The sequence below is a fragment of the Phyllostomus hastatus genome, unplaced genomic scaffold, assembly GCF_019186645.2.
Source record: "Phyllostomus hastatus isolate PE091 unplaced genomic scaffold, TTU_PhHast_1.1 phas_contig_159, whole genome shotgun sequence".
Classification (NCBI taxonomy): domain Eukaryota; kingdom Metazoa; phylum Chordata; class Mammalia; order Chiroptera; family Phyllostomidae; genus Phyllostomus; species Phyllostomus hastatus.
The window spans coordinates 3852625-3877705 of record NW_025333640.1 but is presented as its reverse complement, the minus strand read 5'-3'; the positions used below and the strand labels follow the sequence as shown (position 1 = coordinate 3877705).

General features: G+C 49.0%; 1 protein-coding gene across 5 annotated transcripts in view; it reads left to right on the top strand.

Moving 5' to 3' along the window:
• The first annotated feature begins 3363 nt into the window (after positions 1 to 3363).
• The window catches only part of DOT1L (DOT1 like histone lysine methyltransferase), a 58869-nt gene continuing 37151 nt past the window's right edge, over positions 3364 to 25081 (top strand). For all 5 annotated transcript variants that reach the window (XM_045831034.1, XM_045831033.1, XM_045831035.1 and 2 more), the window contains exons 1-5: positions 3364 to 3499; positions 14375 to 14418; positions 19985 to 20059; positions 23501 to 23564; positions 24075 to 24303. In XM_045831034.1, coding sequence (XP_045686990.1) covers positions 3419 to 3499; positions 14375 to 14418; positions 19985 to 20059; positions 23501 to 23564; positions 24075 to 24303 — 493 coding nt within the window. In that variant the 5' untranslated portion in view covers positions 3364 to 3418. The remainder of the gene's footprint in view (positions 3500 to 14374; positions 14419 to 19984; positions 20060 to 23500; positions 23565 to 24074; positions 24304 to 25081) is intronic.

Below are 25081 nucleotides of genomic sequence, written 5' to 3'. Positions count from 1 at the left end.
TGGGGGAGAGATGAAGGAGCGCAGGGGGAGAAAGAGATATGGATGGGGACAGACAGATCCAGGAGAAGGGAGGAAGAAAGTGGGGAGAGAGAGAGAGGAGAGAGAAGGACAGAGGAGAAGAGGTAAAGGAAGAAGAGAGGGAGTTTCCTGAGCTACTGGCTCCAGCTGCTGCTGTGTCTTATGGGATGAGAGCTTAAAATAGCTCCTAGTGCAGGGAGCCTGAGAGCCCGGAAGCCCAAATGACTGATTCTCCTCCCTGGTAGGAGGAGGGGTGGCTCTGAGCTTTGGGTGTCTGAGGCTGGAAAGGGGGTACTGAGAAGGGACAGAGCAGGAGTCCCTCTCTCTAGGACCTCCCAGGCCATCCTTGACTCACAAATGAACCACTCCTGGCTGTGAACATCCCTGTGTCCCCCCTGCCTTGGTAACCACCATCCAGACTTCTAACCCCTCAGACAGCGGGCTTTCTTGCGGCTTTGCACAAATGGAAGAAACCACATCTCCTCTTTCAGATATGGTCCCTTTCTCTCAGTACTGCTTGTGAGAATCACCCACAGGAGTGTGTGTGCTGCTGTCAGAACTCCACAGGGCTCCACAGCCACTGCACCTTAAGCTTGTATGAACTTGAGCACTTTGCTGAACGTTTCTGGCCCTCAGGCACCTTCCCCTGGGAAAAACAGCATTGCCTGCCCTCCTGGGCAATCGTGACGCTTAAGTGAGATACTGAAAGGGCAAGCAGTCGGCTCCCTAGCTGCACAGAGCCGACATACATATATAATACATATGCAATATATTCACACACACATACATGTATATAATGTATATACACAGATATATAAATATACAGCTGGCACAGAGCTGTGCTCAATTGTCAGTCAGGTGGCTGTGTTAGTGAAGATGTCCAAACAGAATTCATGGAATGTGTGTGTGTACACACAAATGTACATATATACAATACACATACACACATACAAGAATGGGTGTAATATATAGCATGTATACACATATTTAATAAACATACAATATATACACATACATATATACTAGGAATATACCTATATTTATAAAAGTGTTTATGCATATGTATATACAGTATATATCTATACTTTACACATACTATAGGATATATAAAATACATATAAACACGTGGGTGTGTGTATATACACTTACATGTACAACACACACATCCCTATATATTATATATGCACACACATATAAACACATGTATAGGTGTGTATATACAGTGATTTTATTGGCTTGGCCAAAAAGTCTGTTACATTTTTTCCGTACAATGGCTCTAACATTGCTTAGTTGTCCGTAATTTTATTCAAAATAATTTTGGTAGATTGCATTGTGACAGCTATCATATCAGTGTGCATTAAAGAAAACTTATCAAGCCCTGGCTGGTGTGGCTCAATGGATTGAGTACTGGCCTGAGAACCAAAGGGTCACTGGTTAGATTCCCAGTAGGGGCACATGCCTGGGGTGCAGGCTAGGTCCCCAGTAGGGGGCACTCCAGAGGCAATCACACATTGATGTTTCCCTCTCTGTCTCCCTCCCTTCCACTCTCTAAAAATAAATAAGTAAAAATAAAATAAAATAACCTTATCAAAATTGGTGAATTTTTTGCAACCATTTTAATACTGAAGATGGAAGAAAACATGCAACATTTTCAGAGTATTATGCTTTATTATTTCAAGAAAGGTAAAAATGAAAATGAAACACAAAAAAGTTTTGTGCAGTGTATGGAGAAGGTGCTGTGACTGATCAACTGGGTCAAAAGTGGCTCGTGCCCTGGCTGGTGTGGCTCATTGGATTGAGCGCCAGTCTGTGAACCACAGTGTTGTAGGTTCAATTCTCAGTCAGGACACATGCCTGGGTTGCAGGCCAGGTCCCCAGCATGGGGTGTGCAAGAGGAAACCACACACTGATATTTCTCTCCCTCTCTTTCTCCTTCCCTTCCCTACTCTGTAAAAATAAATAAATAAAATCTTAAAAAAAAAAAAGTGGTTCACCAAGTTTCTTAGTACTATTGACATTTTGGCCAAATAATTCTTTGCTGTGGGGCTTATACATTGGACGTTGTTTAGCAGCATCTCTGGCCCCTACCTACTAGAAACCAATAGCTGGAGACAGCTGACACACTCAGAATATCCAAATTAATAAAATTATTGGTGAAAATGAAAAACGTGTCTTTTATGTAAAAAACGTAATGGACTTTTGGGCCAACCTAATACATATATAACATACACACATACATACTATATACACACATTTACATATACACTATATATGCGCACACATATAGTTATGTGTGTGCATATTCGCTATGTATACACACGTGTACTATTAAGCACATACATTTATAGAGTTTTACGTCAAGGGTTTGGCTCACCTGGCGGTGCTGCCATCATGTCAGAAATCTCCTGCGCTGGGCGCAGCTGGAAACTCAGGGAAGAGCTGATGTTGCAGCTGGAGTCCTCAAGCCCTTAGAGGCAGAGTTCCCTCTTTCTACGAAACTTAATTTTCCTAAGTCCCACATTATAGTGACACAATCTCCTTTACACAAAGTCCGCTGATTTTAGTGCTAACCTCATTTGAAAAATACCTAGGGGCCACATCTGGGATAAAGTTTGAGGGCTTGAATCCTAACTCAGCGAACATGAAGATTAACTATCCCTTGGCATTTGTGACATATATCTTTCCTCATGACTACTGTCAGTTAAACCAGCAGCCCTGGGATAGGTGACTTCTTTCTTGCCAGCATCGAGTGCCTGGGGTCTGGGCCTAGTAGATGCTCAATAAGCGGCATTCCGGTTAAGCGAGTTCTGTACTTCGAGCTATAGCAAAGGCCTGGACTCCGGCCATCATGTGTAATAAAGAATTATGGCTTAATTTTTGAGGTGGACGGTCCCCTTCTTTCAAGAGCGGGGCTCGAACCCCCCACCTCAGACCCCGGAGGGTCTTCCCGGGTCCCAGCTTCAGCTGGCTGGAGTGGCCGAGGGCAGGCGAGGACGCGCGTGCGTGCGTTCCTGCCGGAGAGTCCAAGGGGCGGGACGGCAGGGGAGGCGCAAGCGGCGCGGCGGGCGGGGCAGCGGGCGCGCGCTACCGCATCGCACTGGCCCCCCCCACACGCGTGTGTAGAGTGGTTCGGCCCGGTCCTGGGCTCATTGTGCTCGCCTCACGCCGGCCCAAGATGGCGGCGGCGCTGGAGGCCCCGGTCCTGTGACCACAAAGAGGGAGCCGGGGCCCAGACGGGAGCGCGGCGGCAGCGGCGGCGGCTGCGGCCGAGGCCCAGGCTAGGCCCCCTCCCCTCAGCCTCCCGCCCGCCCTCCTTCACTCCTGCCCCGCCCCCGCCGGCGGCGCCCCGCCCCTCCCCCAACCGCCCGACTAGCATGGTGCGACTGCCGCGCGCGCCGACATGGGGGAGAAGCTGGAGCTGAGGCTCAAGTCGCCCGTGGGGGCCGAGCCCGCCGTCTACCCGTGGCCGCTGCCGGTCTACGTGAGTACCGCCCTCTCCTCTCCTCCCTCCGCCCCTTTCCCTGGACCCCCGCCCTGCGCGGCGCGCATTAGGGGCCCACCGAGCAACGGAAAGACTCAATTCCAGAAACACTCCTGGGAACCCCCCTTTCCTGCCTGGCGGAGGTCTCTGCCGCCGTTTCCAGCCCCTGCACAGAGCATAGGCAGTGGGGACTCTGCGACTCCGAGGGGCACCCGAGCCAGGCTGCCGTTGCCAGTGCGGAGCTGGGATCCTGGTCCCCCATCACCCCCGACCCCGGTCAGGGCGGTCGGCGAACTTGCCTTCCCGTGTTTCATGTTCTGACATTCAGGGTTTCTTTATTTCTTTTGGTAGTTTATTCTTTGAGCTGTCAGTGAGGTTTATTTTTCATTTTTGAGGGCATCTTTTCTTCTCTTCGTAGTTTTGTGTGTGTGTGTGTGTGTGTGTGTGTGTGTGTGTATTTTAAGGCAGTTTACTGTCCTCATCTTAAGGGGCAGGACTGGCCGTACCAAAATGAGGCATTCTGTCCAGTAATCTTAAATGAGTGGGCTGGCCTGACCCTTGCAAATGAGGCCTTTTGCCCCCCAATCCCCAGTGACCCTTGGAAAATGACAGGCCGAGCGGAAATTTACAAAGCCGTCCCCTGGGTGATTTTAGAAACACAGGGCGCAGGATGGGCGCCTCGGTCTCTCGCCTTTGGGTGCCTTGTGGTGTGTGTCGGTGTCTCTGCGTCCGTCCTCGGGCCGGGCACTGTGCCGTTGGGAGGGAAAGCTCAGCAGGCGCCCTGGGCTGGCGTCTGTGGGGCGTCCTTTCGCGCGCTGGTCTTGCGGGCGGGGGCGGAGCCTCCAGGGGACCCGGTGGGGAAGCCCGCGAACCCTCTGACTGTGTCAGTTTTTGGAAACGACGCGCCCGGGGCGGGGTCGGGACGCAGGGACAGCCCGGGAGCTGGTGTCGTGGGAGGATTTCGTGGTTTCTAGCCTGCCTCGCTGTGGTGCTCTGGAGTTTTGCTCATCCCGCACTCAGAGGCGAGGTTGAGCCCGGCTCTGGCTTTTCCGGTTGGGCAGCTCTGGCGTGCATCTCACAGGTGGCTTGAGCAGTGGGCAGGGCAGGGAGACAGCAAAGGAGACAGGAAACAGTGAGGAGAACCTTCAAAACTCAACCGTTCCCACCAGCCTCTGTGGCTGCCCAGTGAATTGTTTAAAATTTAATTATTATTTTTTTATGTTTAGTGGCACAGATCACTTTTTTAAGGGTACATTCCTAGGGGTTTTGACAGATCCATGGCAACCAGGCTGCAGAACAATCACCTCATTCCTCAGTGTCCCTTCTGCTGCCCTTTGCCACCAACTGCCCTCTCACCTCCTGGCAATCACTGACCTCCTCTCTATCCCTACAGTTTTGCCTTTTCCAGAAAGAGCAGTGGACCCAATATTGATCAAAGCACGCAGCGTTTTGATTCTGGCTGCTTCCACTCAAAAATATACCTGAGAGTCATCCGTGTTGTAGCAGATAGAAAAAGCAACTCCTTTTTCTTGTCCTATCCCAATTTTCCATTGATTCATTAGGCTGCCAGTGGCAGGACACTTGGGATATTTCCAGCCTGGTGGGGGATTACAAATAAAACCATTCTAACCATCTGTGCTCAGATTTTTATGTGAACTTGAGTTTCACCTCTCTTGGGAAACACTCAGGAGCAGGACTGGGGTGGGTATACTGTGCCAAATGTATGTTAAGCAACATTTGTGTGCCTTACAAATTTTTTTGAGCATGGGAAGAGTTAAACCCACCAAGACCCATCATCCAGGAATATCATACTAAGGTGAAAATTTACCCAGAGACACTCATGTTGTTACATCACCTGCTTTTATTCAGGGTGGAGCAAGGCCATGGGGATTTGTAACCCTTATATATAAGGCCTCCTGGGTTGGGGCCTAGCTTTCTAGTGGCAGGGGATTCTGAACTATAGAGCATCTTTCCCTTGCTGGCCCCAGACTCTCTTGGCTGGGGGTGGGAATGTGCTGCCCTGGCCAGGTGTGCTGCCACCTGATGTCAACAGGCCCCATTGTGGTGTGGCTGTCCCACTGCCAGGCCATCCCAGTGAAATTCTCAGCCAGCTGCCAGGGCTCGAAACAACCCTATAGCTTTGCAGTGATGTCTGTCAACCTTCCGTTTCCCCACTGAGGAATTTTGCTTTTCACAGGAAATGAGGGGGCAGTACTTACAGAGTTCATGTTTTGTGATGACTTGATGATGAATTCATGAAGAAAAAGGACTGCTTTAGAAGCTTCACTTTTTGAAAGGTCATATTACTCATGTGACCACACATTTTAAATGACTGAGCTTACTTGTTCAATGATTCATTCCTTTTTAGCACCTCCTGAAAATTTGCAGCATTCCTGGGGGCACAGAGGACAGTAGGCACTGTTCTTATTCTCAAGAAACTTATAGGTGAAGGAAGGTCGGTCATGTATAAACACAAAAGTTAGCAGAATTCCAGAGTAAGGAGCTGCCAGTTTTGCCCTGGGGGTGACTTCTTCTGGGAGGGGCATCTGTAGGTGGAAGTGCAAATAGCTACAACGGTCCACACTTAGAAATGTCCAGCCTTGGAAACTGACTTTTGTCAGCAACTGACAAACATGAGTGGGAGGCCCAGTGCATTCTGTTCCTTCAGTGACTGAGTTTCTGATTTGCACTTGCAGTTCACAGTGGCATTATTTCTAAAGCAGGATGGCCCTCCTTGGGTGGGAAACCAGGTCTCAACTCAGAAGGAGTAAATGGCATCTTAGGTTGCCAAGTGGCAGGGCGAGAATCTTCGAGAGGAAGGCATGCAAGAGTCCTTTACCAGCGTGACTTAGTAAGGCTGTGGGCCAAGGGGAGCAACCTAAGCATGACTGTTTCCACCCTCGGCTTCCTACTGGGAGCCCACAGTTTTCTGATGAGTGTCCTCTGAGCTGGCAGTGAGTACTAGCTGAGTGGGCAGGCCAAGTGAGCCAGCCATCCTGTGACTCAGAAGATATTTTCTGATCTGACCTCTGCCTGTGTGAGTCCTGTCTAAACTGAGTTCAGGTTAAAGGCACATTAACCCTCCCATGGTTTTATGTGGTGAAGTAGCTGATTTCAAAGGGGAGGGGATGATCAAAAAGTTTGGTGTTCTACATGTGACAGTTTTTGTACTCTGGTCCCTAAGATACAAATGCCTACTGTGCACTCAGGAAATGTGAACATTCCCTTGGGAGGGAAAAATGGAGCTACAGGAGACCCTCCACTCCCCAGTCTCTCTTTGGGAGTTCCATCTTTTTTATGATTAAACTTTTTATTTGAGATAATCATAGATTCTCATTCAGCCATAAGAAATAATAGATACCCCATGTTCTCTCTACCCAGTTTCCCCCAATCTCATAGAACTAGAGAAGAACACGTAATTATACTTATCTAATTCTAGAAATCCTGTCCCTATCAGCAGCCACTCCCACTCACCTGCCCTGCCCCCATCAACCACTAACCCAGTTCCTGTCTCTGTGGACTTACCTATTCTGGACGTTTTACATAAATGGAATCTGGCTTCTCTCAATGAGCATACTGTTCCAGTTTTATCCACGTAATGAGTGTCAGTGCTTCGTTCCTTTCCATGGCTGAGTAATATACCCCCATAAGGACAGGCCAAGTTGTGGGGCCTTAGGCCCTGGGTGGCATTCATTTTGCCCTCATCCTGGGGGTGGGGGTGACCCCAGGTGAACTGGTGTGGCACTAATAGTGAGTGCTTGCTGGTGGTAGAAATTTGGAGTCCTAAGGAGCATAATGTGTCTTGGCTTTCCAGATCTCAGAGTCAAGTCTCTGCCTGCCACTTGGTGGCAGGGCCTCCTGGGTGAGTTCTCCCAGTCAGAGGGGCATCAGTTCCTGTGCTGTCTCTCTTCTCCTCATACTCTTGGCATCAGGCTGGAGCAGTCTATGGCAATAAAGCATTTTTTCTGATGAAGACAAGAAAAGTTCTGGGGGTGAAATTTTGGTTATCATGTCCCATTGGTGTCACATCACGACAGCCACTTCACGAAGACCTCCATCATCCAGTTGAGGGCTTCTTTGGAGGCCGGGCACCTTGGCCTGTTACGGATAGGCTAGTTTTTATTAAAGCAACTGAAGTTTTCTCATCAAACTGCCTTTGGTCTTAACTCTGCTCCCTGGGGCTCTAGGTGGCCCTTGCCCTCCTGTGGAGATCTAAGTTCCCTTTCCACACCTCTCCCCACCTGCGAAAGACACTGCCCAGAGCTCAGGGCACCTGAGGCCTGGTTCCAGCTCTGCAGGGACCCAGGCCCACTGTGGATCTCCTGTTCAGGGTGAAACCTGAAAGTGCTCTGTCAGTTACAGAGGTAGAATGAGGTACTGTTTGGTGGGACTAGCACATGAGCCACACGTCATATCTGGGAGCCATGTTAAAAAAGTGAAAAGCATATGAGAAAAGTTTTTAATATATTTTATTTAACTGAGTTTGGCCAAAATCCTGTCATTTCATTATGTGATTAAAACGTTACGAACAACTTTTTTTGGTGTGTATTCTAAATCTTGAGATGACTGTGTTTTGCACTTAGAGCACAGCTTGATCCAGGCCAGCTGATATCAAGTGCCTCATTGGTGGCCTGTATCTGCCGTGGGGATAGCATGCTTCTGGATCCCTCTTCCACACAGAGACTTCTTCCTCCTGACCACAGAACTTAGCACACAGGGCTGTGGTACTGTGTTTACACAGTGGGTGTCACGGCTCAAGCAAGATCCAGGGGCCTAGCTGCTTGCTTGCTCAGCGGGGAGTGGGGTAGTGAAAACTAGTGGTGCTGGGATGACATTTGGTGGGGCTTCCTTGTCCCATGGAGTTGGGGGTTGTAGGGCTGTTGATGTGCTGGGCAGGGTGTGTGTAGATACAGCTCTGTCCTCTGGCCAGCCTTGTTTATTGCCTGGCTTGTGCAGGCCAGAGCTGGCATGGAGCATCAGTGACTGGGGCAGTGTGGCCTTGCAAGCAGACATGCCACAGGGGTGGCTGTGGGAGATGAGTCCTCTGTCCCGGTGAGTCACTACTGGCCGTTGACTCAGTTCTGTCTTCTGTCTGAGCAGAAGACATTCCCTGACAGCAGGAGTAAGCATAGGTCAGGGCTGAATCAATGTGTGACAGCACTGACTCAGTACCCTCGTCTCCACAAAGCAGCATCAGCCTCCTCTTTCTGCCCCCTTTTGTAACGTGACATTACTTGGGGGTCCATATAAGCATAGTTCTTAAAACTGGTGAGCTCAAAAGCAATTAGTGGGTGAACTCAACTTTTTCTGCAGCTCGGGGAATGTGTTCACTGCAATTGATTGAGACATCTTGACTTGCTGTTCCTTTTTTCCTTGTTCTGCCCCCTGCCCCAGACAGCAGGCCCAGAGTCCTAGTATTCATTGCTCTGTAGACATGGGTGCTGTGAACCCAGGAGATCATCTCCACAGGGTAGATCTCTCCCTGGGTGGGTACGTGAAAGCAAAGGTCTGGCAGCAGGACCAGGACAAACAAGAGGGCTTTCCAGCACAGACATGTCCTCACAGGGTCTAGTGTACAGATGAGAGAGCTATGTGCAGGGGCTATGTGACCCACCCAAGATGCTATTTCTAGGAGCAGCACTGTTGGATTCAAACTCCAGCCTGTCCTGCCTGCAAACCTCCCTGCAGAAGGGCCTGACTTGGTTGATGCTCTGTGGTTTCCACTTGAATTTGCTAAACATTTTTGAATGAGGCACCCACATTTTCCTCTTATCTTGCATCCCACAAATCTGGCCGCCCTTGGTCCATCTGACCCTCCATCTGTGCCCTGGTACCATAGCAGCCAGGTTTCTCATCACAGAGACCTGATCTCTAACTCCCCACACTAAGTCCCATCAGTACCTGCTCTCTGCCCACCCCTCCTCTGCCCTGGTGATTTGCTAGTTTTTTGCTCTTAATTTGTTTGGACATGTGATCTCTTTTTGGGGTCCTGCTTATTTTGAACTAGTTAAGGTGCTATCACGATCAATACTTGAATCAACCATATGAAGAATAAACCATAAGCCCTGGCTGGTGTGGCTCAGTGGATTGAACACCAGCCTGCAAACCACAGGGTCACTGATTCGATTCCCAGTCAGGGCACATGCCTGGGTTGCAGGCCAGGTCCTCAGTAGGGGGTGCATGAGAGGGGAGCCACACATTGATGTTTCTCTCCTTTCTCCCTCTCTTCTCCTCTAAGAATAAAAGAAAGGAAATCTTTTTAAAAATAATAATAAACCATAAACTAATTACTGTTGCTCCCACCTGAACAGCAGAGGGCTTCCGGCCCAACTAAGGCACTTAGCCTAATCTGTGAGCCTGCTACCCTGCTTGGGGTGGTACCCAAACACTCAGAAGCATGGAGTGGGGTAGTGAAGACAGGAAGGAGCTGGTATGGGACAGGTACCTGCAGGACCTGACAACCCCCTCCTCTGCCTTGGCCATGCCCTCTGGTTTTCCTCTGGGACTGACTGAGAGTTTTCAGGACACCTGTTGGCAGGGTGTGAGTGTACCACATCCTACCTCATTCCTCCTCTTCCAGCTGGATGTCTGATCATCACAACCTTGCCATTAAAACATCTCATCTCTTCCCTTCATCCTTCATGTTTTAAAACTCTGTTCATACATCATATTTCCTGTGCACTGTGACCCCTGTGTCCATCCACAGCATCCCTCTGCCCACCCAGCTGATCCTGCTGTGTCCATGTAGTACCCACAGTGGGACCTCTTATGCAGCGGCTGCTCGTGGGCCAGCCAGCCATAGCCTGTCCTGAGTCCACATGGCCTGCACCAGAAACCATTTTGTTTGTCTTGCTTTGACTTCAGGGACTGTGTGTGATGCAAGTGGCCTGGCACTCCTACCCTGGGGCTCCAGAGTTGTGTGGAGCCACTGGAAAAGAAGGCATTATTCTGAGAGATCAGGAAGCGGGTGCCCTCTCTGCAGGACACTCCCTTTTGCCTGCAAGAGTAGTCTGTGTGATTGTCTTGGCAGTATTTCCAGTCAATTATTCTTACTTCCCCAAGGAGAGAAGGGAGAACGCTTCCTACCCACCAGCGTAAGCACTTGTTTCGTCAGAGGGGGTCCCTGGGAACTTGTTAGGAATGTATGTTCCAGGCCCCCAGACCTACTGAATCTGACACTTGGTGGTGTGGGTCACAGGCATCTCTCTCATGAGCCCTACACAGGTTTTTGATTCTAGTTACTATGTGAGAGCCCTGCTTTAGAGGACCGTGGGGTCCTGCCCTCCTCTGTAGGTGATCTGTGGGGCCGAAGGTACTCCCCACATATCATTTTCATGTTGCTAACGGGAGTGAGGAGAGTGGAGGTGGCGATGGATCCAGTGCAGCAGTGCATCTGTTGTGCCCACTGTGAGCCTCTGGTATACATGCCCCTTCATTGATCTGTCTCTGCCTCATGCCTTGTACACTCTGGGCACACAGACTCTAGAAGTAGTGTAGACTTGGAATGAACAGGGGGTAAGTGCTTAGAATGGTGGACTCATGCCCTTGCAGGGGGGTCTGAGAGATCCTTCTGGCCAAACTTCTCAGAGGGAGCTGGGGTAACAGCTGGTGACAGAGCTGGAGCCACATCCCCACCTGCAGCTGGACCTTGAGTTCTTATTGTGGGTGCTGTTCTCAAATTTATCCTGGTGAAGGGAGAAGCTGGGCACCTGCCAAAAGTGACAGCTGGGTTCCCTGCACTCACCTCCCCTCCCTCTGTGTGCACCCCCTCCATACAGTCCCTGAGCACACAAGGGTTAGTGTCTGGGAGAATAAGCCACAGGCCTCACACATGAGTTGGGGAGGTGAGTGGTACCATAAGGGACAGTTTGGTGTCATGTCAGGGCGTGGTGACTGCCTCTCATGCAGTATGTAGCTTAAGATGGAACAGTTGTACTTACTGTGAACCTTTCCACATGTTCCCCAAAGTGGGGACTTGGTGAACCCTAGGTACTCACCACTCAGCTTTCCCAGCTGTCAGTGTTCTGCCAGCCTGATTTTTACGGGCAGAACCTCTCTTAGCTACTTGGGTGCTCTGGTACAAGAAGTGAGAAGAGCGTGGGTCAGTCAAACGTAACTTCCTGCCGTGGGCCATGCTGGGCTGGGGATATGGGCAGTGAAGGAGGCAGTGTGGGGGTATCCCTGTGTAATGAGGGAGGGCTGGGCTGTCAAATCAATGTTTGGGCCTCCTGAAACGCAGAGGGCAGTATGAGGAGGTGTGCTTGCATAATGAGACACAATGGCTGGGCCATCAGCCAGGGTCCAGGGCTCCTGTGCTGCGGGAGAGAGCTGGGAGAGTGTCCCTGCATACCAAGATGAGGGCCAAGCTGTTGGTTCAGGGATTCCTTCAGGTTGTTGTCAGTCTGACCTTTACTGGTTGGCATCTGACATCTTTCTCCTCCCAAGGCCTGTGGAGAAGTAAGAAGAGGCCATGGCCAAGAGGTCATGAGAGTTTCTAAATCATTGATAGTAACCAGGGCTTCTAAAGTTACACCTCTCAGTATTGTGGGTGGAAACTGGCCTGGCCCTAAAAGGATCACTCTGAGACCTCAGAGGGTGCAGCTGTCAATTTTCTCTCCCTTTGTTTTGGTTTTAAAGCTGAGGAGGCACCAGTTCATTCCATCACAGAGACCAAATTCCAGACCCTTGTGCCTTTGCAGGCTGGTGTGTGTGTTTGGATCAAGATAGTTAATTCAGCGAGGGCCATGGCCTGGTGATGGCTGCCAGCTGTATTGCACTGTTGACAATTGTGAATCATGCTGCTGTGTTGCACATGTGTGTGTTTCTCTGTAGATATACATGATATATCCAGAAGGTATCTAGCCATGTAATATGAAAAACAGACATTTATTGAAGAAGATACAGGAAACATTGAAACATTGTACATAGGACAATGATGCCTCAGTCCCCTTCAAAGTAGGCACCTTGGGACCTCACAGTTCTCCCAGTCACCATCAGCTGTCCTGTTGTATTTTCCTGAATCTCATCGATGATCTAAAATCTCTTCCCTTTCAAAGGTGATTTTAATTTTGGGAAGAGGCAGAAGTCTCAGGACACCAAATCTGGACTGTAGAGGGGCTGAGTCACCTGGGTGATTTGATGTTTTGTCAGAAAAGCGCACAAGACGTGATGCATGTGTGGGCACATTGTTGTGACGCAGCTGCCAATCACCAGTTGCTCATAGCTGCGTCCTTCTGAATTATCCAAATAGTTTCTGCAGGGGCATGTTCAAACTTAATGCAAAATTTGATGCAGATTTGTTGCTCTACTTGCTCAGTCATTTTGAATGTGACGCCACACAGGGCACATGCTCACTCAACAGCATCTATTGCCCCCACTGACTAGTGCCATGAAGTACTATTCACGCATGCATATCCTAGACCACTCTTCTTGGCTGCCAGGTTACATTGATGTGCAAACCATTCTCATTATATTAACAATGGCTGGACTTCTTTTCAGGCAGATCTCATATATTCTCATATTGCCCCCACCTTCTCTAAATGATAACAGTTAAGTAGTATTTGTTATTTGATTCTTAGTAAGTGGGAGGACATTATTTTGAACACTAGAAGGATGGTTTTTCCTTGACCTTTAAAAATAAGGCATTGCACAAAAGGCCACATAGTATATGGTCCCATTTACATGAAATGTAAAAGGCAAATCCATGGAGATAGGAAGTGGATTAGTGTTTGTCAGGGGCTGGGAGGGGCCTGGAGAATGAATGCTGATGGGGATGGAGCTTCCCTTTTGGGGGGATGGAATATTCTGGAATTAGTGCAGTGGTTGCACAACACTGAACGTACCAAGAACCACTGAACTGTATACTTGAACAGGTCAGGTCTATTCTATCTAAATTATATCTCAGTGGAGCTATTAAAAAATAATGCTTAGGACTCCCGTGTGTATAAAAAGCTGTTTTGATTGTATTATTGAATGCTGAAACATGTGACGTACTCTATCTGTGGTCACTGTCCTCCTATTATAAAGTGGTAGAGATGGTGGTCTGGGCTAAGAGGCATCATTACTGTCAGAGCAGCTATTGGCAGGCCTCTATCTCCAAACCCATTTTCTTGAGCCCATCCTCTTTGCTGACCCACTTGCATTCACCACTCTGCTAACCCTCACCACCACGATATGGAAGGCATAGTGCTTATGTGAGAGAAGGACAGAGACGGCGGAGGGGCGGGGTGCCACTTGGTGCTTCCTGATCCTGGTTTCAGCGAGGTTTGGGGTTAGCTCGCTGTCTACGCCCTAGTGAAAGGCCTGGAGTGACCCCTGAGGAAGAAGCCATGAGGAACCCCCCACAGCTGGCACAGTCCTGGCCGGCGGTGCAAGTGGTGGGAGGTGTCTTTATCCAGGCACGAGGACGGCCACATGTGCTCTCATGCTGGCTGTTACTAGCATTCTCCATTTTACAGATGGAGAACTTGAGGCCCGGGAGGTTTAGTAACTCAAAGACAGGTCTGTGGCATCCAAGCCATAGGAGCACCCAGGAGAGGTGCCAGTGTGCACTGGCAGGTGGGAGACACAGACTCTGTCTCTTCTCCCCTGTCTGCTGGGGAAAGAGCACTGTAAGAACAGTCCCTCTCCTAGGCCATCATGTCCCAAGTGGGCAGGGGTCCCAGGATAGCACCTCAGTGCCCCAGGACTTTCTGGGAGGTCCTTTCTTGTTGGGGGGACTTGGGAGCTTGGTTTGGAAATGCAGAGATGGGAAAGCTCAAGGGCTGCAGTGTCCCCCTGACTGTTGTCCCTGAGCCCTGAGATGACCAACCCACTGTCTGTGGAGGGTAGAAGGACTTCTCAGTCAGCTCTTAACCCTGTCATTTTATCTTTCAGGACAAACACCATGATGCTGCTCATGAAATCATTGAGACCATCCGGTGAGTGTGGCACCTGCAGGGGTGTGTGGTGGGGCTCCACCCACAGGGCTGCCCCCCTCCCCCGCCCCAGCCTCTGGGGATGAGAATAAGTCTACCAAGACATGATATGCTTGGGGAGGAAAGGTGGCCGATCTCTCAGAGAAGGGCCAAGAGCCTGTTCCTCAATGGGCTTTTATTGGGTTCATTGACACAAGAATTCAGGTAAAGCTCATTAATCATTGCCAGGAAGTAAGGATCAAACAGTAGATAACAAAGAACTCTGAGGGCCTATTTTGAGTCAGGGTCAGGTAGCTAAAGAGCTGTAAAACTTTGAGGAACAAACTTACTTCTTGTTTGGGCCTTTATCATTTAATTGAGAGCATTCTAAACAAAGCAGGTTTCACAGGATTTTACATATTCTTTCTTAGGCCTGATCGCCCAGGGAACCAGCCCTTTCCAGCACAGGGCTGCACCACCTTCTGTCATTGTTTCAGGCTTAGGTGGAGCAAGGGAAGTAAGGCAGCCAAGAGATTAGGAGATTTCTCACAGACAATGAGGACTCCGGCTTTGTCAAAGCTGTTGGGCAAGGGTCCATCACCCCCTTTTGCTGTAACCCCCAAAGTCCTTCCTTGGGGGCCTCCCACGTGATTGTGCCTGTCTTAGGTCGTTCCCCCCTCAGAGAATCTTACCCATTATTGGCTAACTGACCAAGCATTGGGAGCCAGTTATGGATGAAGTAAAAGGAGCAGAAGCAGTGCTACTGCCAGGGAGATAAGCTTTTGTTTCCTTGGTGGCTTACGGTCCAAGTTCGCTCCCTCAGCCTTAACCTTGGTGGGGGGTACAGCTTCTGAAACCAGGCAGGGCAGTTCCCAACAGGTGTGGGTCTGGCCTGGGGCCAGGGCCCATCCCTATTTTTCAAGCGTCCCCTCCCTTCCACCAGCCCAGTCCCTCTTGTGGTTCATATCAGCATCTTGAGAAGTGGGTGTTAGAGCTTGGTCAGAGGAGCCCAGCTCACCTGGGTGTGGCCTGGACAGGTCCCGGCACCTCTGTGAGCTTCACCTTCCTGTGGAAGGTTGATGGACAAGGAAAGTTCCCGTCCCTCTTCCCCTTATTTTACCCTCTCTTCTATCTATCTCTGTTTGCTCCCTGTTGGATTTGGTGCTGATTCAGCCATGGCTCCTTGATGGGCTGATTTTCCCTCAGTATCCTTGGCAGCCCTCCAAGAGCCTAGTCCATGAGAGTGCAGGGAAGAGCACAGGGTATGTCTGTGACAACTTTGACAGAACCAGGAGGACAGTACCCTACGCTCTGTCTCTAATGGGCCTTTTCCCCATGCTTCTTTGAGAGTCTGGCACAAACTTGAGGAATGACACTTCCTACTTTGTATAAGCCATGCTTAGAAACCCCTATTCTTCATCAGTTCCCTCAGTAAACGGGCACCCACATGTGTGTTTCCTGGCACTGCACTGTGTTGTTCCTTAACATCCTTAGCCATGTAGCCACCAGCTTGGCCACATGCCATGATGTCCACATGAGCCTGCAGCAGCTCATGGTAGGGCCAGCCTGTGGGGTGTGTGGAGGAGTCAGGATGGGCGTCCTCACACTGCCGCCTGGGAGCTGGTGGCCTAATAGGCCCTGCAGCTTCCTCAGCTGGTTTGGTGTGCTCTTGAGACTGAGTAGAGCCACCTTGCCAGGTTGTTTTGAGAACTGAGTGAAATGATTTATGTGGATCTAGCGTGGTGGGCCTGACCAGGTGTCATTGTTGAGATTTGGGATCTACTTTTTTTCCTGGTATAATCCATCAGCCACTCAGTTGGTGTTACTGGTTGTTTAATTTGATTTATTTATTTTTAAAGAGGCTATTGGTTAAGAGGTGGGAGTGTTGTGGTTGAGAGAGGGAGGGCTCTGAGAAGGCAGCCTGCTTCTCATCCACTCCCCAAGGGTGCTCCATGGCAGTCAGCCTCTCCATTGGGCTTTTCTCTGCTAGGTAGGGTGCCTCCTCATCCTGCAGGGTGGGGTGTCAGGCCAGTTGGAAGCTGTCGAGCCAGCTTTTTTTTTTGAATCTGCAGTTGGCCTGGTCTTCTCCCAGGCTGGCAGTGGCTACTGACCTCCAGTCCTGAGCCTCATGTCCTGGGTCTCAGAACAGCTTCTTCCCTCTTTGTCCCTACAGATGAGTTCTGTTCACTGTGGTTGCCTCAATTTGTTCTGTATCTCTTTGCTTTTTATAATGGAGAATTTCCAACATACACAGTAGTCAAGGGTGCTCTTTCCCCTATCTCTACTTTTAGAAATGCTGCTGAGACATAGCTGAGGCACAGAACTGCGCACACGTGAAGTGTGTGGTCTGCATGGGGTGGCTGTACGCACGTCCGTGCAGAGCAGTAACGGCAGCAGACCTCTCTGTCCCGCACATTTCCTTGTGTCCTGTGCAGCCCGTCTCCTGCTTCACACCCATCCTTGGCAACCCCGATCTGCTTCCTGGCACTGTGGGTTACTTTGCATTTTCTAAAATTGTACCCACATGGAATCATACAGCACGTACTGAGCACACAGTTTTGAGGTTCTCCGTTGTATGTATAGTAGGTTCTCCATTTTATTACTAAGGAGTGTGCTGTTGTAGGAAGGACCCCAGTTCCTTCAACCTATTCATCCATCCATCGCATGGTGGATGCGTGTAGGTTGTTTTCAATTTTGGCCACCCTCCAGGGGCTCTTCCAGTTTGTCCCATGTCCCTCCAACTTGTCCCAGCACATTCTGAGCACAGCCTCACTTTCTGGAACCACAGGATTCTCCAGAGTCGTCCTGAGTTTTCCACGTTGCACCCTTAGAATCAGCCACTTCTCCAGGGAGCTCTGCTCTCTTCCCTTGTAGAACAGGTTTTGTTGTTTCTTGAGAGTGAGCTGTTTGTCTCTCCACCGACTAAATTGTAAGAATTCTTGACATATTCTGGCAGCAAGTGCCTGGTTGCTGCATGATGTGTAGTGTAGTTGACTGCGGTTTTAATGGCACCTCGGTGAGTGGGAGCTTTTAACTAAGTTCATTCTTTGATGGTTAGTTGTCTGGGTCGCATCCAGGAAATCTTTGCCTCCTGAGTCGCAAAGATACTGTCTTTCATTTTCTTCAAGAAGCTCTGTGGTTTTAGCTTTTACGTTCAGGCTTAAAATCAGTTGTGAATTAATTTTGGTTTATGTCAAATGGGGTTTATGATTACGGGGGTGAAGATTCATCTTTTTTTCCATCTGATACTTGGTGGTTCCAGCCTCATTTGTTGAAAAGATTCTCTTTTCCCCATCAAGTTGCCTTGGTGCCTTTGTCAAAATTGTGTTGTTTATGTGTTTGTCTCTCTGGATTCTGCGTTCAGCGTCCCTGCTGTTTGTTTGCCCCTGGCCAGTCCCACGCACTGCTGGTTACAGCACACTTGTAGTGAGTCCAGACGACGGTGGTGTGAGTCTTGCTACAGTGCTGTTATTTTTAAAGATTATTTGGCTGTTCCAGATTCTCTGCCTTTGTATGTCAATTTTAGAATCAGACACTACAATTAATCACTTATATCTTTCTCCAAAAAGGCCTTCTGGGTTTTTGTGGGGATTACTTTGAGGTGGAGTTTAGTTTGAGGAGGAGGGTTAACAATATTGAGTCTTGGATCCATGGACATTGTTTGTTTATGTTGTCTTTAACTTTTCTCAGTACTGTTTTGTGCTTTTCAATAGTGTTCTCGCAAATCTTTCAGTAAAATGATCCATAAATATTTATGTTTTAATGCTATTTTAAGTACTTTTAAAGTTTTTTTTAATTTTTTGATGCTGGTATATATAAATATAGCTCATTTTTGCATGTTGACCTTATATTCAGCACCCTAGCTGAATTCACATTTAGAATTCTAGAAGCTTCTTTGTAGATTCCCTAGGCTAGACTACACACTGAATCATGTGTCTGTGAATAGAGACAGTTTTGCTCCTTCGTTTCCAGTAAAGACTGTCCATTTGTTTCCCCTGCCATGTGTCACTCACCAGGACCTCTGTCTGTCTAGTTCAGTGTTGAAGGGAAGTGGGGCTCACAGGCATCCTCACCTGTCCCCACTCTCTGGGAGTCTGAGCCTTGTACCTAGTTTGGTGGTCACTGCAGGGCTCATGGTCTCCTACCCAAAAACCACGTGTGCTGCTGACCCAAGGATTTCTCAGCAGGAGGTGCTTACTGGGAGAAAAGGGACTTGCTCTATGCAAAGGAGGAGAGAGTGCTAGTGCAGCCCAGAGACAGTGACTTAGGGACCCTCGGGTATGGGGATCACTTGGGAGGTGACATGTGAATGGCCCAGCTGGCCCTGGTGACTATGAGCTTGTAATGGGTCTCAAAGGGCGGGTACCCAGACCTCCAAGGTGGGAGTGTGTTATGTGTGTGTGTTTCGGGGGACTGGAGTAGGGGTCACGACGAAGAAATCTGCTAGCTGGGTTCAGCAGCTGGTAGGAGAAGTAATGCTTCATGCTGGGTGAGGAAGTCTCACTAGATGGATGACACAGGGACCCAGGGACAGAGAGAGCTGTTCCTTCTTTCTTCTCTGCTCTCCTTGTGCTCCTCCTCCCCCCTCCCCCCACGGCCCCCATCCCAGGCAGAGCCTGGAATGAAGCCAGCAGGCAAGGTGGAGCCAAAGGTGGGTTTCTTGCCCACAGACACCAGCTTCATACCTGGCCCTCTGCCCTTTATTGGGTTGAGGACAGTTTTCTCCATTTCTAGTTTCCTGAGACTTGCATCATGAGTAGGGATTCAGTTTTGTCATGTGCGCTTTCTGCGTCTGTTGAGATGACTGTACTATTTTTCTCCTTTATCCTATTAATGAAATGGATTGCAGTGATTAATTTTAATGTTAAATAACTCGTTGTTCCTGGGATAAACCCTACTTCATCAAGGTGTGTTGCTGAGTTCGTTTGACTAATATTTTTGAAGGATTTTTGTGTTCACAGTTTTGATAATTTGTTTTCAAGGAATTTGTTCATCTAAATTGTTGAATTTATTGGTGTGCCATTTTTTATCATATACCTGAATTTTCTTTTGTTCTCTGTATAATCTGTAGTGATGATTCTGCTTTTATGATGTTTTTAAAGATTTGTGTTAGGATCCAATAAGGGTTATTATTTGTACCTTGGGATTGGCTGATATATTTTTCTCTTTTAATCTGTAGGTTTCCCTTTGTTCCCTTTTTTCTGGCAGTGTGTCTGAAGAAGCCCCATTGTCACGGGATAGTTAGTTCTTCAGTAATAGTCTCTTTCGTTTCTAGTTAGTACACTGCTTTCCAAACTGTCTGGTTTGAGCTGACTGGTGTCCTCTACCCTGTAATATGTAAATCCACATAGCACCCAAGCCAACATTGCTTGAACTTGAAGCTACATAAAATTTGCATAATTTGGAACCTCATTATAAACTTGACAGCATTTATTTTGAAGCGGTGCCTCCTTTTTCTTTCACACTGTTAAGTTGAGTAATGGGGATGTTTTCTTTTTATAGTTGGTAGTAAACAGTGTTAACAAAGTTGAGAATGAAATGTCAAGCCTTAATAATCATCTTCATTGTTGTTTCTGCTTTTGGATTTCAGATGGGTCTGTGAGGAAATCCCAGACCTCAAGCTTGCTATGGAGAATTATGTCCTAATTGACTACGACACCAAAAGGTAAGCGGACTTCCGTGGGAGCTGCTTCTCCACTGGCTGAGCACATGGTGGGGACATAGCCTATAATTAGTTCTTCTTCGATGGTGCAAGCTGATCTGAAATTTCCTTTCGGAGCTGGCTGTAGTCTCTGTGGAGCTATTTTGGTAGGAAATTTTTATCATACTGGCAGAGGCTCTCACAGTGAGGACATAATTGAGAATGCCACATTATGGCAACAGCACTTGGTCTATGTGAAGTCACCCCAAGTTCGGAGTCACTGTTTGTATGGCAGGTGACTCCAGCAGCCAGCCTTCCTACCCAGAGCCCCTGCTGAACTGGCCTGTGGAGCTCCGGGCCCTGAGTAGCCCCCGTCCAACTCGGTAACTGTGTGCCCGGCCTTTTGGCCTCCTCCAGCAGTTTCCTGCAGGCACATCCTGATCTCAGAGGAGAGTCCTGTGGGTGGAGAAGGGTGAGGCCAGCTCTGGAATGCCCGCTTGGAATTTTTTTGTTTTCCTTTGAGAAAGAAAGATGACATTCCAGGCTCATGGCTGTTTTAGATCTTGGCAGGCTCAAAATTGGCACCACCAAAGGGTGGTGCCCTCTGTGGGCTTAGGTATCTCGCTCTTGATGAAGAACATGGCTCAGAGGAGGCTGGGAGCCCCCACAGAGGGTTCGGCACCCAGGCATTCCTGACTTAGTCTCACTTTTCTGTTTGGAGGCCTTCTTGGTCCACGGGTCAGCGTTCCCCACCTCTTTAGTCCCAGATTCTGTGTTCTCACTCTCGCCCTCCTCCCAATCTAATAATTATTACCTGGTATTGTAAAAAGAAGGGCATTGCACTCTCCTCACCCAGGGCACCAAGCTGAGGACCCTGTGACAAAGTCCTCTCTGACCCCGGGGTGAGGGTTTATAGGGCCTCTGGCCCCTGCATGTTGGTCGCAGAGTCAGTGAAGCACACCTTTAAAAAGAGGTTAACCACTGTGTGCAGGGTCTACGGCAGCAGAGGTTTTAGAGATGCTTTTGCTACAAGACACTTAATGGTGTGTATTTTGATGTTCTTCCCTTCATGTTCAGTCTGCTTAGAAAACACTGGAAGGATGTCAGAGTCTGGCAAAGGGCAGTGGGGCCAGTCCAATGTTGTCCATCGAAGGACCAATGTGACCTTGGGGTCAGGCGAGCAGTGGGACTTTTTTTCTAAGCAAGGAACAGCAAGGCCATCCTGTGGCACTGAACTCTGTCAGGGTGGGTTCCTCTCTGGGGCCAGGTGCAGAGATAGCCTAGGGGTTCTGAGCTCCCTCATTCGCAGCATCCACTCATTCCTTTTTTTTTTAAAGATTTATTTAATTTTAGAGAGAGAGGAAGGGAGGTAGAAGGAGAGAAACACTGATGTGCGAGAGAGAAACATCTATCGGTTGCCTCTCACATATCCCCAGCGGGGGATCTGGCCTATAACCCAGGCACGTGCCCTGACTGAGAATGGAACTGGCAACTTTTTGGTTTGCAGGCCAGTGCTCAATCCACTGAGCCACACCAGCCAGGGCTATCCTCACATTCCTGCACGAGAATGTCTCCTGGGGGTGGTGGGAGGCTATGAGTGGTCACTGCGGTTGGACTGAAGGGGTGATATGAAAGTTGGAGCACAGGAACTGAAGTGCAGGGTAGTTAATAGTGCTGTGTTCTCCCTCTGTGGCCTCAGAAAGTGGGAGACAGAGCCCTGGACCTGCTGCTGAGTCATCCTCCCATCTGCAAGGTGGACTGGGGCCAGAGGGCCTGGAGAGCCTCTGTCTCCTGTCTATGAGCCTACTGCCCACCTCGTACTCCTTGTTACCTCCGCCGTCCTGTGTGCGCAGTTAGTCCTCTGCAGTGTGCAGGAGCTCATCTCTCCTGGGTTACTGATGCATCAGATCAGCCCTTTCTGATGTTTCTAGTTATCGTCACTGCTCTTTCTGACAACTCTTCAGGTTTTTGTGGTTGCTGCTCTGTCCTGCCCTTGACCTCTCTGGCTTTTTCAATGGCAGCTGCCATCCAAGGAAGTTGGACACCTGTTCTGTGGCCTCTGGTCTTAGCTGAATCCATTACCTGTTGGGAGGGAAAGTGCCCGTAAACTCAGTACCATATTTTGCTGTGTATAATGTGCACTTTTTTGCCCAAATTTCTTAAGGAAAAGTAAGGATGCACATTACACATGGATAGTACTAATTCCATATCTTTATAAATGTTTTTAATTACTTTATTTGTGCTTATGCATTAAAAAAGTATAACTCTAGAAAGCAATAACGATATCCGTATGCAAAATAATACCCTGGATTATGATAATCAGTTTTGTTTCTAAATACAAATAAATAAATAATTGAATTAAAAAATTAAAACAAAAAAAAGAAAATTAAAATGAAAGATTTTTTTCCTGAAAGTTTGAGCCAAAAACGTGGGTGCACATTATACGCAGGAAAGCATTATGCATGGCAGAATCCAGTAAATCTAGGGCTGAGGATGAGGGATGGGTGGGTATCAAAGATGCATGTGGGAAGTGGTGGCTCTATGTCCTGTATGCTGAGGACCTCATTACTTGGCTGATGTCACCAAGCATTCCAGACATAGAGAGCCTCCCTTCTGTATAGCACTATGGACATAAGGGCTGGGGCACTCTGGGGCCGTCCTGGGCACTGTGGGGTGCTGAGCAGCATCCTCGGCCCTCACCTACCCAATGCCAGGAGCACCCCAGGCCCATTACAACCATAGATGTCCCCAGGCATTGCCCAGTGTTCCCTGGGGGCATGACTGCCCCAGGTGAGAACCCCTGGGTTAGGGGTTCTGTTGCAAATTAACACCTGAAATAAAATTGACCGTGTTTGGGAGAATTTAGTTTTATTTAAAAACTCCCCAAACTCTCGTTTTGTATCTAACACATGCTGCTTATATCTTTGAAAGTGTCAGAAACTTTTAAAAAGTTTTAGCAAACAGAAGTGGTGCTGCCATTTTTTTTGCAGAGAGAAGGGTGTTGGGCGTGGTTCAGCAGATCCTGTGGATGGATGCTCTCAGGGCCCATCTGAGTCAGGGCCAAGGGTGGGAAACCCGTGGAATCCAGCCAGGGAAGGAAAGGCCCTGGAAGCCCACCTGACTGGGTAGGGATAAAGAGTCTGGTCTGGGTCTCACTCCCTGTGGGGCTCTAGGAATGGCTTTGTGAACCCCTTTTCTGATCTAAGGCCCGGTCAGCACATTGTTGACATCTGGTTTCACCTATGAGCACATGATACAGCCTCTTAACTCTGACCGCCTCAGCCTGAAATACTCGGCCCAGCCTGGTTGCCCATGTGCAGTACTCCTTGACTCCTTGGTGTCCTGTGACCTCTGTGTAGGAGCCAGGCTCTGCCCGACCCTGCATCACCTGTCCACATGCCTTCCCCTCCTGGTGGCCTGTTCTGAGCTTGGCAGTGACCAGCACCTTCCTTTTGCCTTTTTCAGCTTTGAAAGCATGCAGAGGCTCTGTGACAAGTACAACCGGGCCATCGACAGCATCCACCAGTTGGTAGGTAGCCTGCGCCCCCCTCAGGCCTTTCTCCTCATCTAGGCCCCAGCTGTGGTTCTTGACCCCATTGCCCTTCATATTACCTGATTGCAAGTTGGGGAGGCCAAGGCCGAGGCCTAGGGGTGCCAGTTCTCTATAGCTTTGGGCCCATTTCTTCTTCCAGGTAGATTTTTAGGAAGATGGACATTTTGAGGCCAGGGTTCTGGAGTTGACAGGCTGACAGCCCTGTTGTCTGATGAGGTGGCACAGCAGTACAGGGCCCAGGCAGTGAGCATTTTGCACACTGTGGGTCTTGCTGCTCACTAGTACTCAGCCACAAGCTTGTACACACACGCACAAACCTATACACATATTCTTATACATGCACAGGCTCATACACAAACACATTCATGTATACACATATGCACACTTTTTTCAATAAAGAGTAGTAACCTGGTGCTGAGCTGTGAAGGTTGTAGGGTGGATTGTCCCCTGTGTGACGTGTTCTGGCACTGTCTTTGATGTCTGTAGTGGAAGGGAACCACACAACCTATGAAGCTCAACACGCGGCCATCCAACGGGCTCCTGCGGCACATCCTGCAGCAGGTTTACAACCACTCAGTGACGGACCCTGAGAAGCTCAACAACTACGAGCCCTTCTCCCCAGAGGTGTATGGGGAGACCTCCTTCGACCTGGTCGCGCAGATGATTGACGAAATCAAGATGACAGAGGATGACCTGTTCGTGGACCTGGGAAGTGGTGAGTGTGGGGCAGGTGGCCTAGGGCCATGCTCTCCAAGTCCTTGTACTTCATGAAAAGTCCAGAGTGTGGGGTTGCTGGAGGGGACAAGTGCTCCCTCAGACCCACTGTCCCAGCTGACCTTCCTGTAGAGCCCCTGGTTCCCCCAGAGGTAGAGAAAATGGCTCCATCCCAATGGGCTCCAACCAAGCCCTCTTTCTCCTGCTTCTCAAGGCCTGGGGTGGTCCCAACACTCTTCAGCTCCAACAACCCCAACAGCCCCCTACATGTTTTTAGAAAGAGGGAAAGGAAGGGAGAAAGAGAGAGAGAGAAACATTGATATGCCAGGGAAACATCAATCAGTTGCCTCTTAGAAGCCCCCTACTGGGGACCAGGCCCACAACCCAGGCTTGTGCCCCAACTGGGAATTGAACTGGCAACCTCTTGGTCTGCAGGACAACACCCAGCCCACTGAAAAACACCAGTCAGGGCCAGCCTCTTACTTCTTTGTTATGGAACATCCTCAGTACCAGTGAAGGCTCCTGGGAGATGGGCCTATCTTAGCAGGAGATCCATGGATGCCTGGCTGGTATGCACAGATGTGCTTTATAGAATAAATAAATATTGGGCTGATTGATTCCTGGGTAGGATGTTCTGATCAGGGTGACGGCTGTCAAACATTATGACTGTGTCAAACATCAGACTGCTCTACTAGGAACCCTGTGTATGGCCTTCCTCTGGTGTGTCTTTGCTGTGCTCATATGACCTTGTTTCTGTATAAGTTGTACTTAGCGACTTG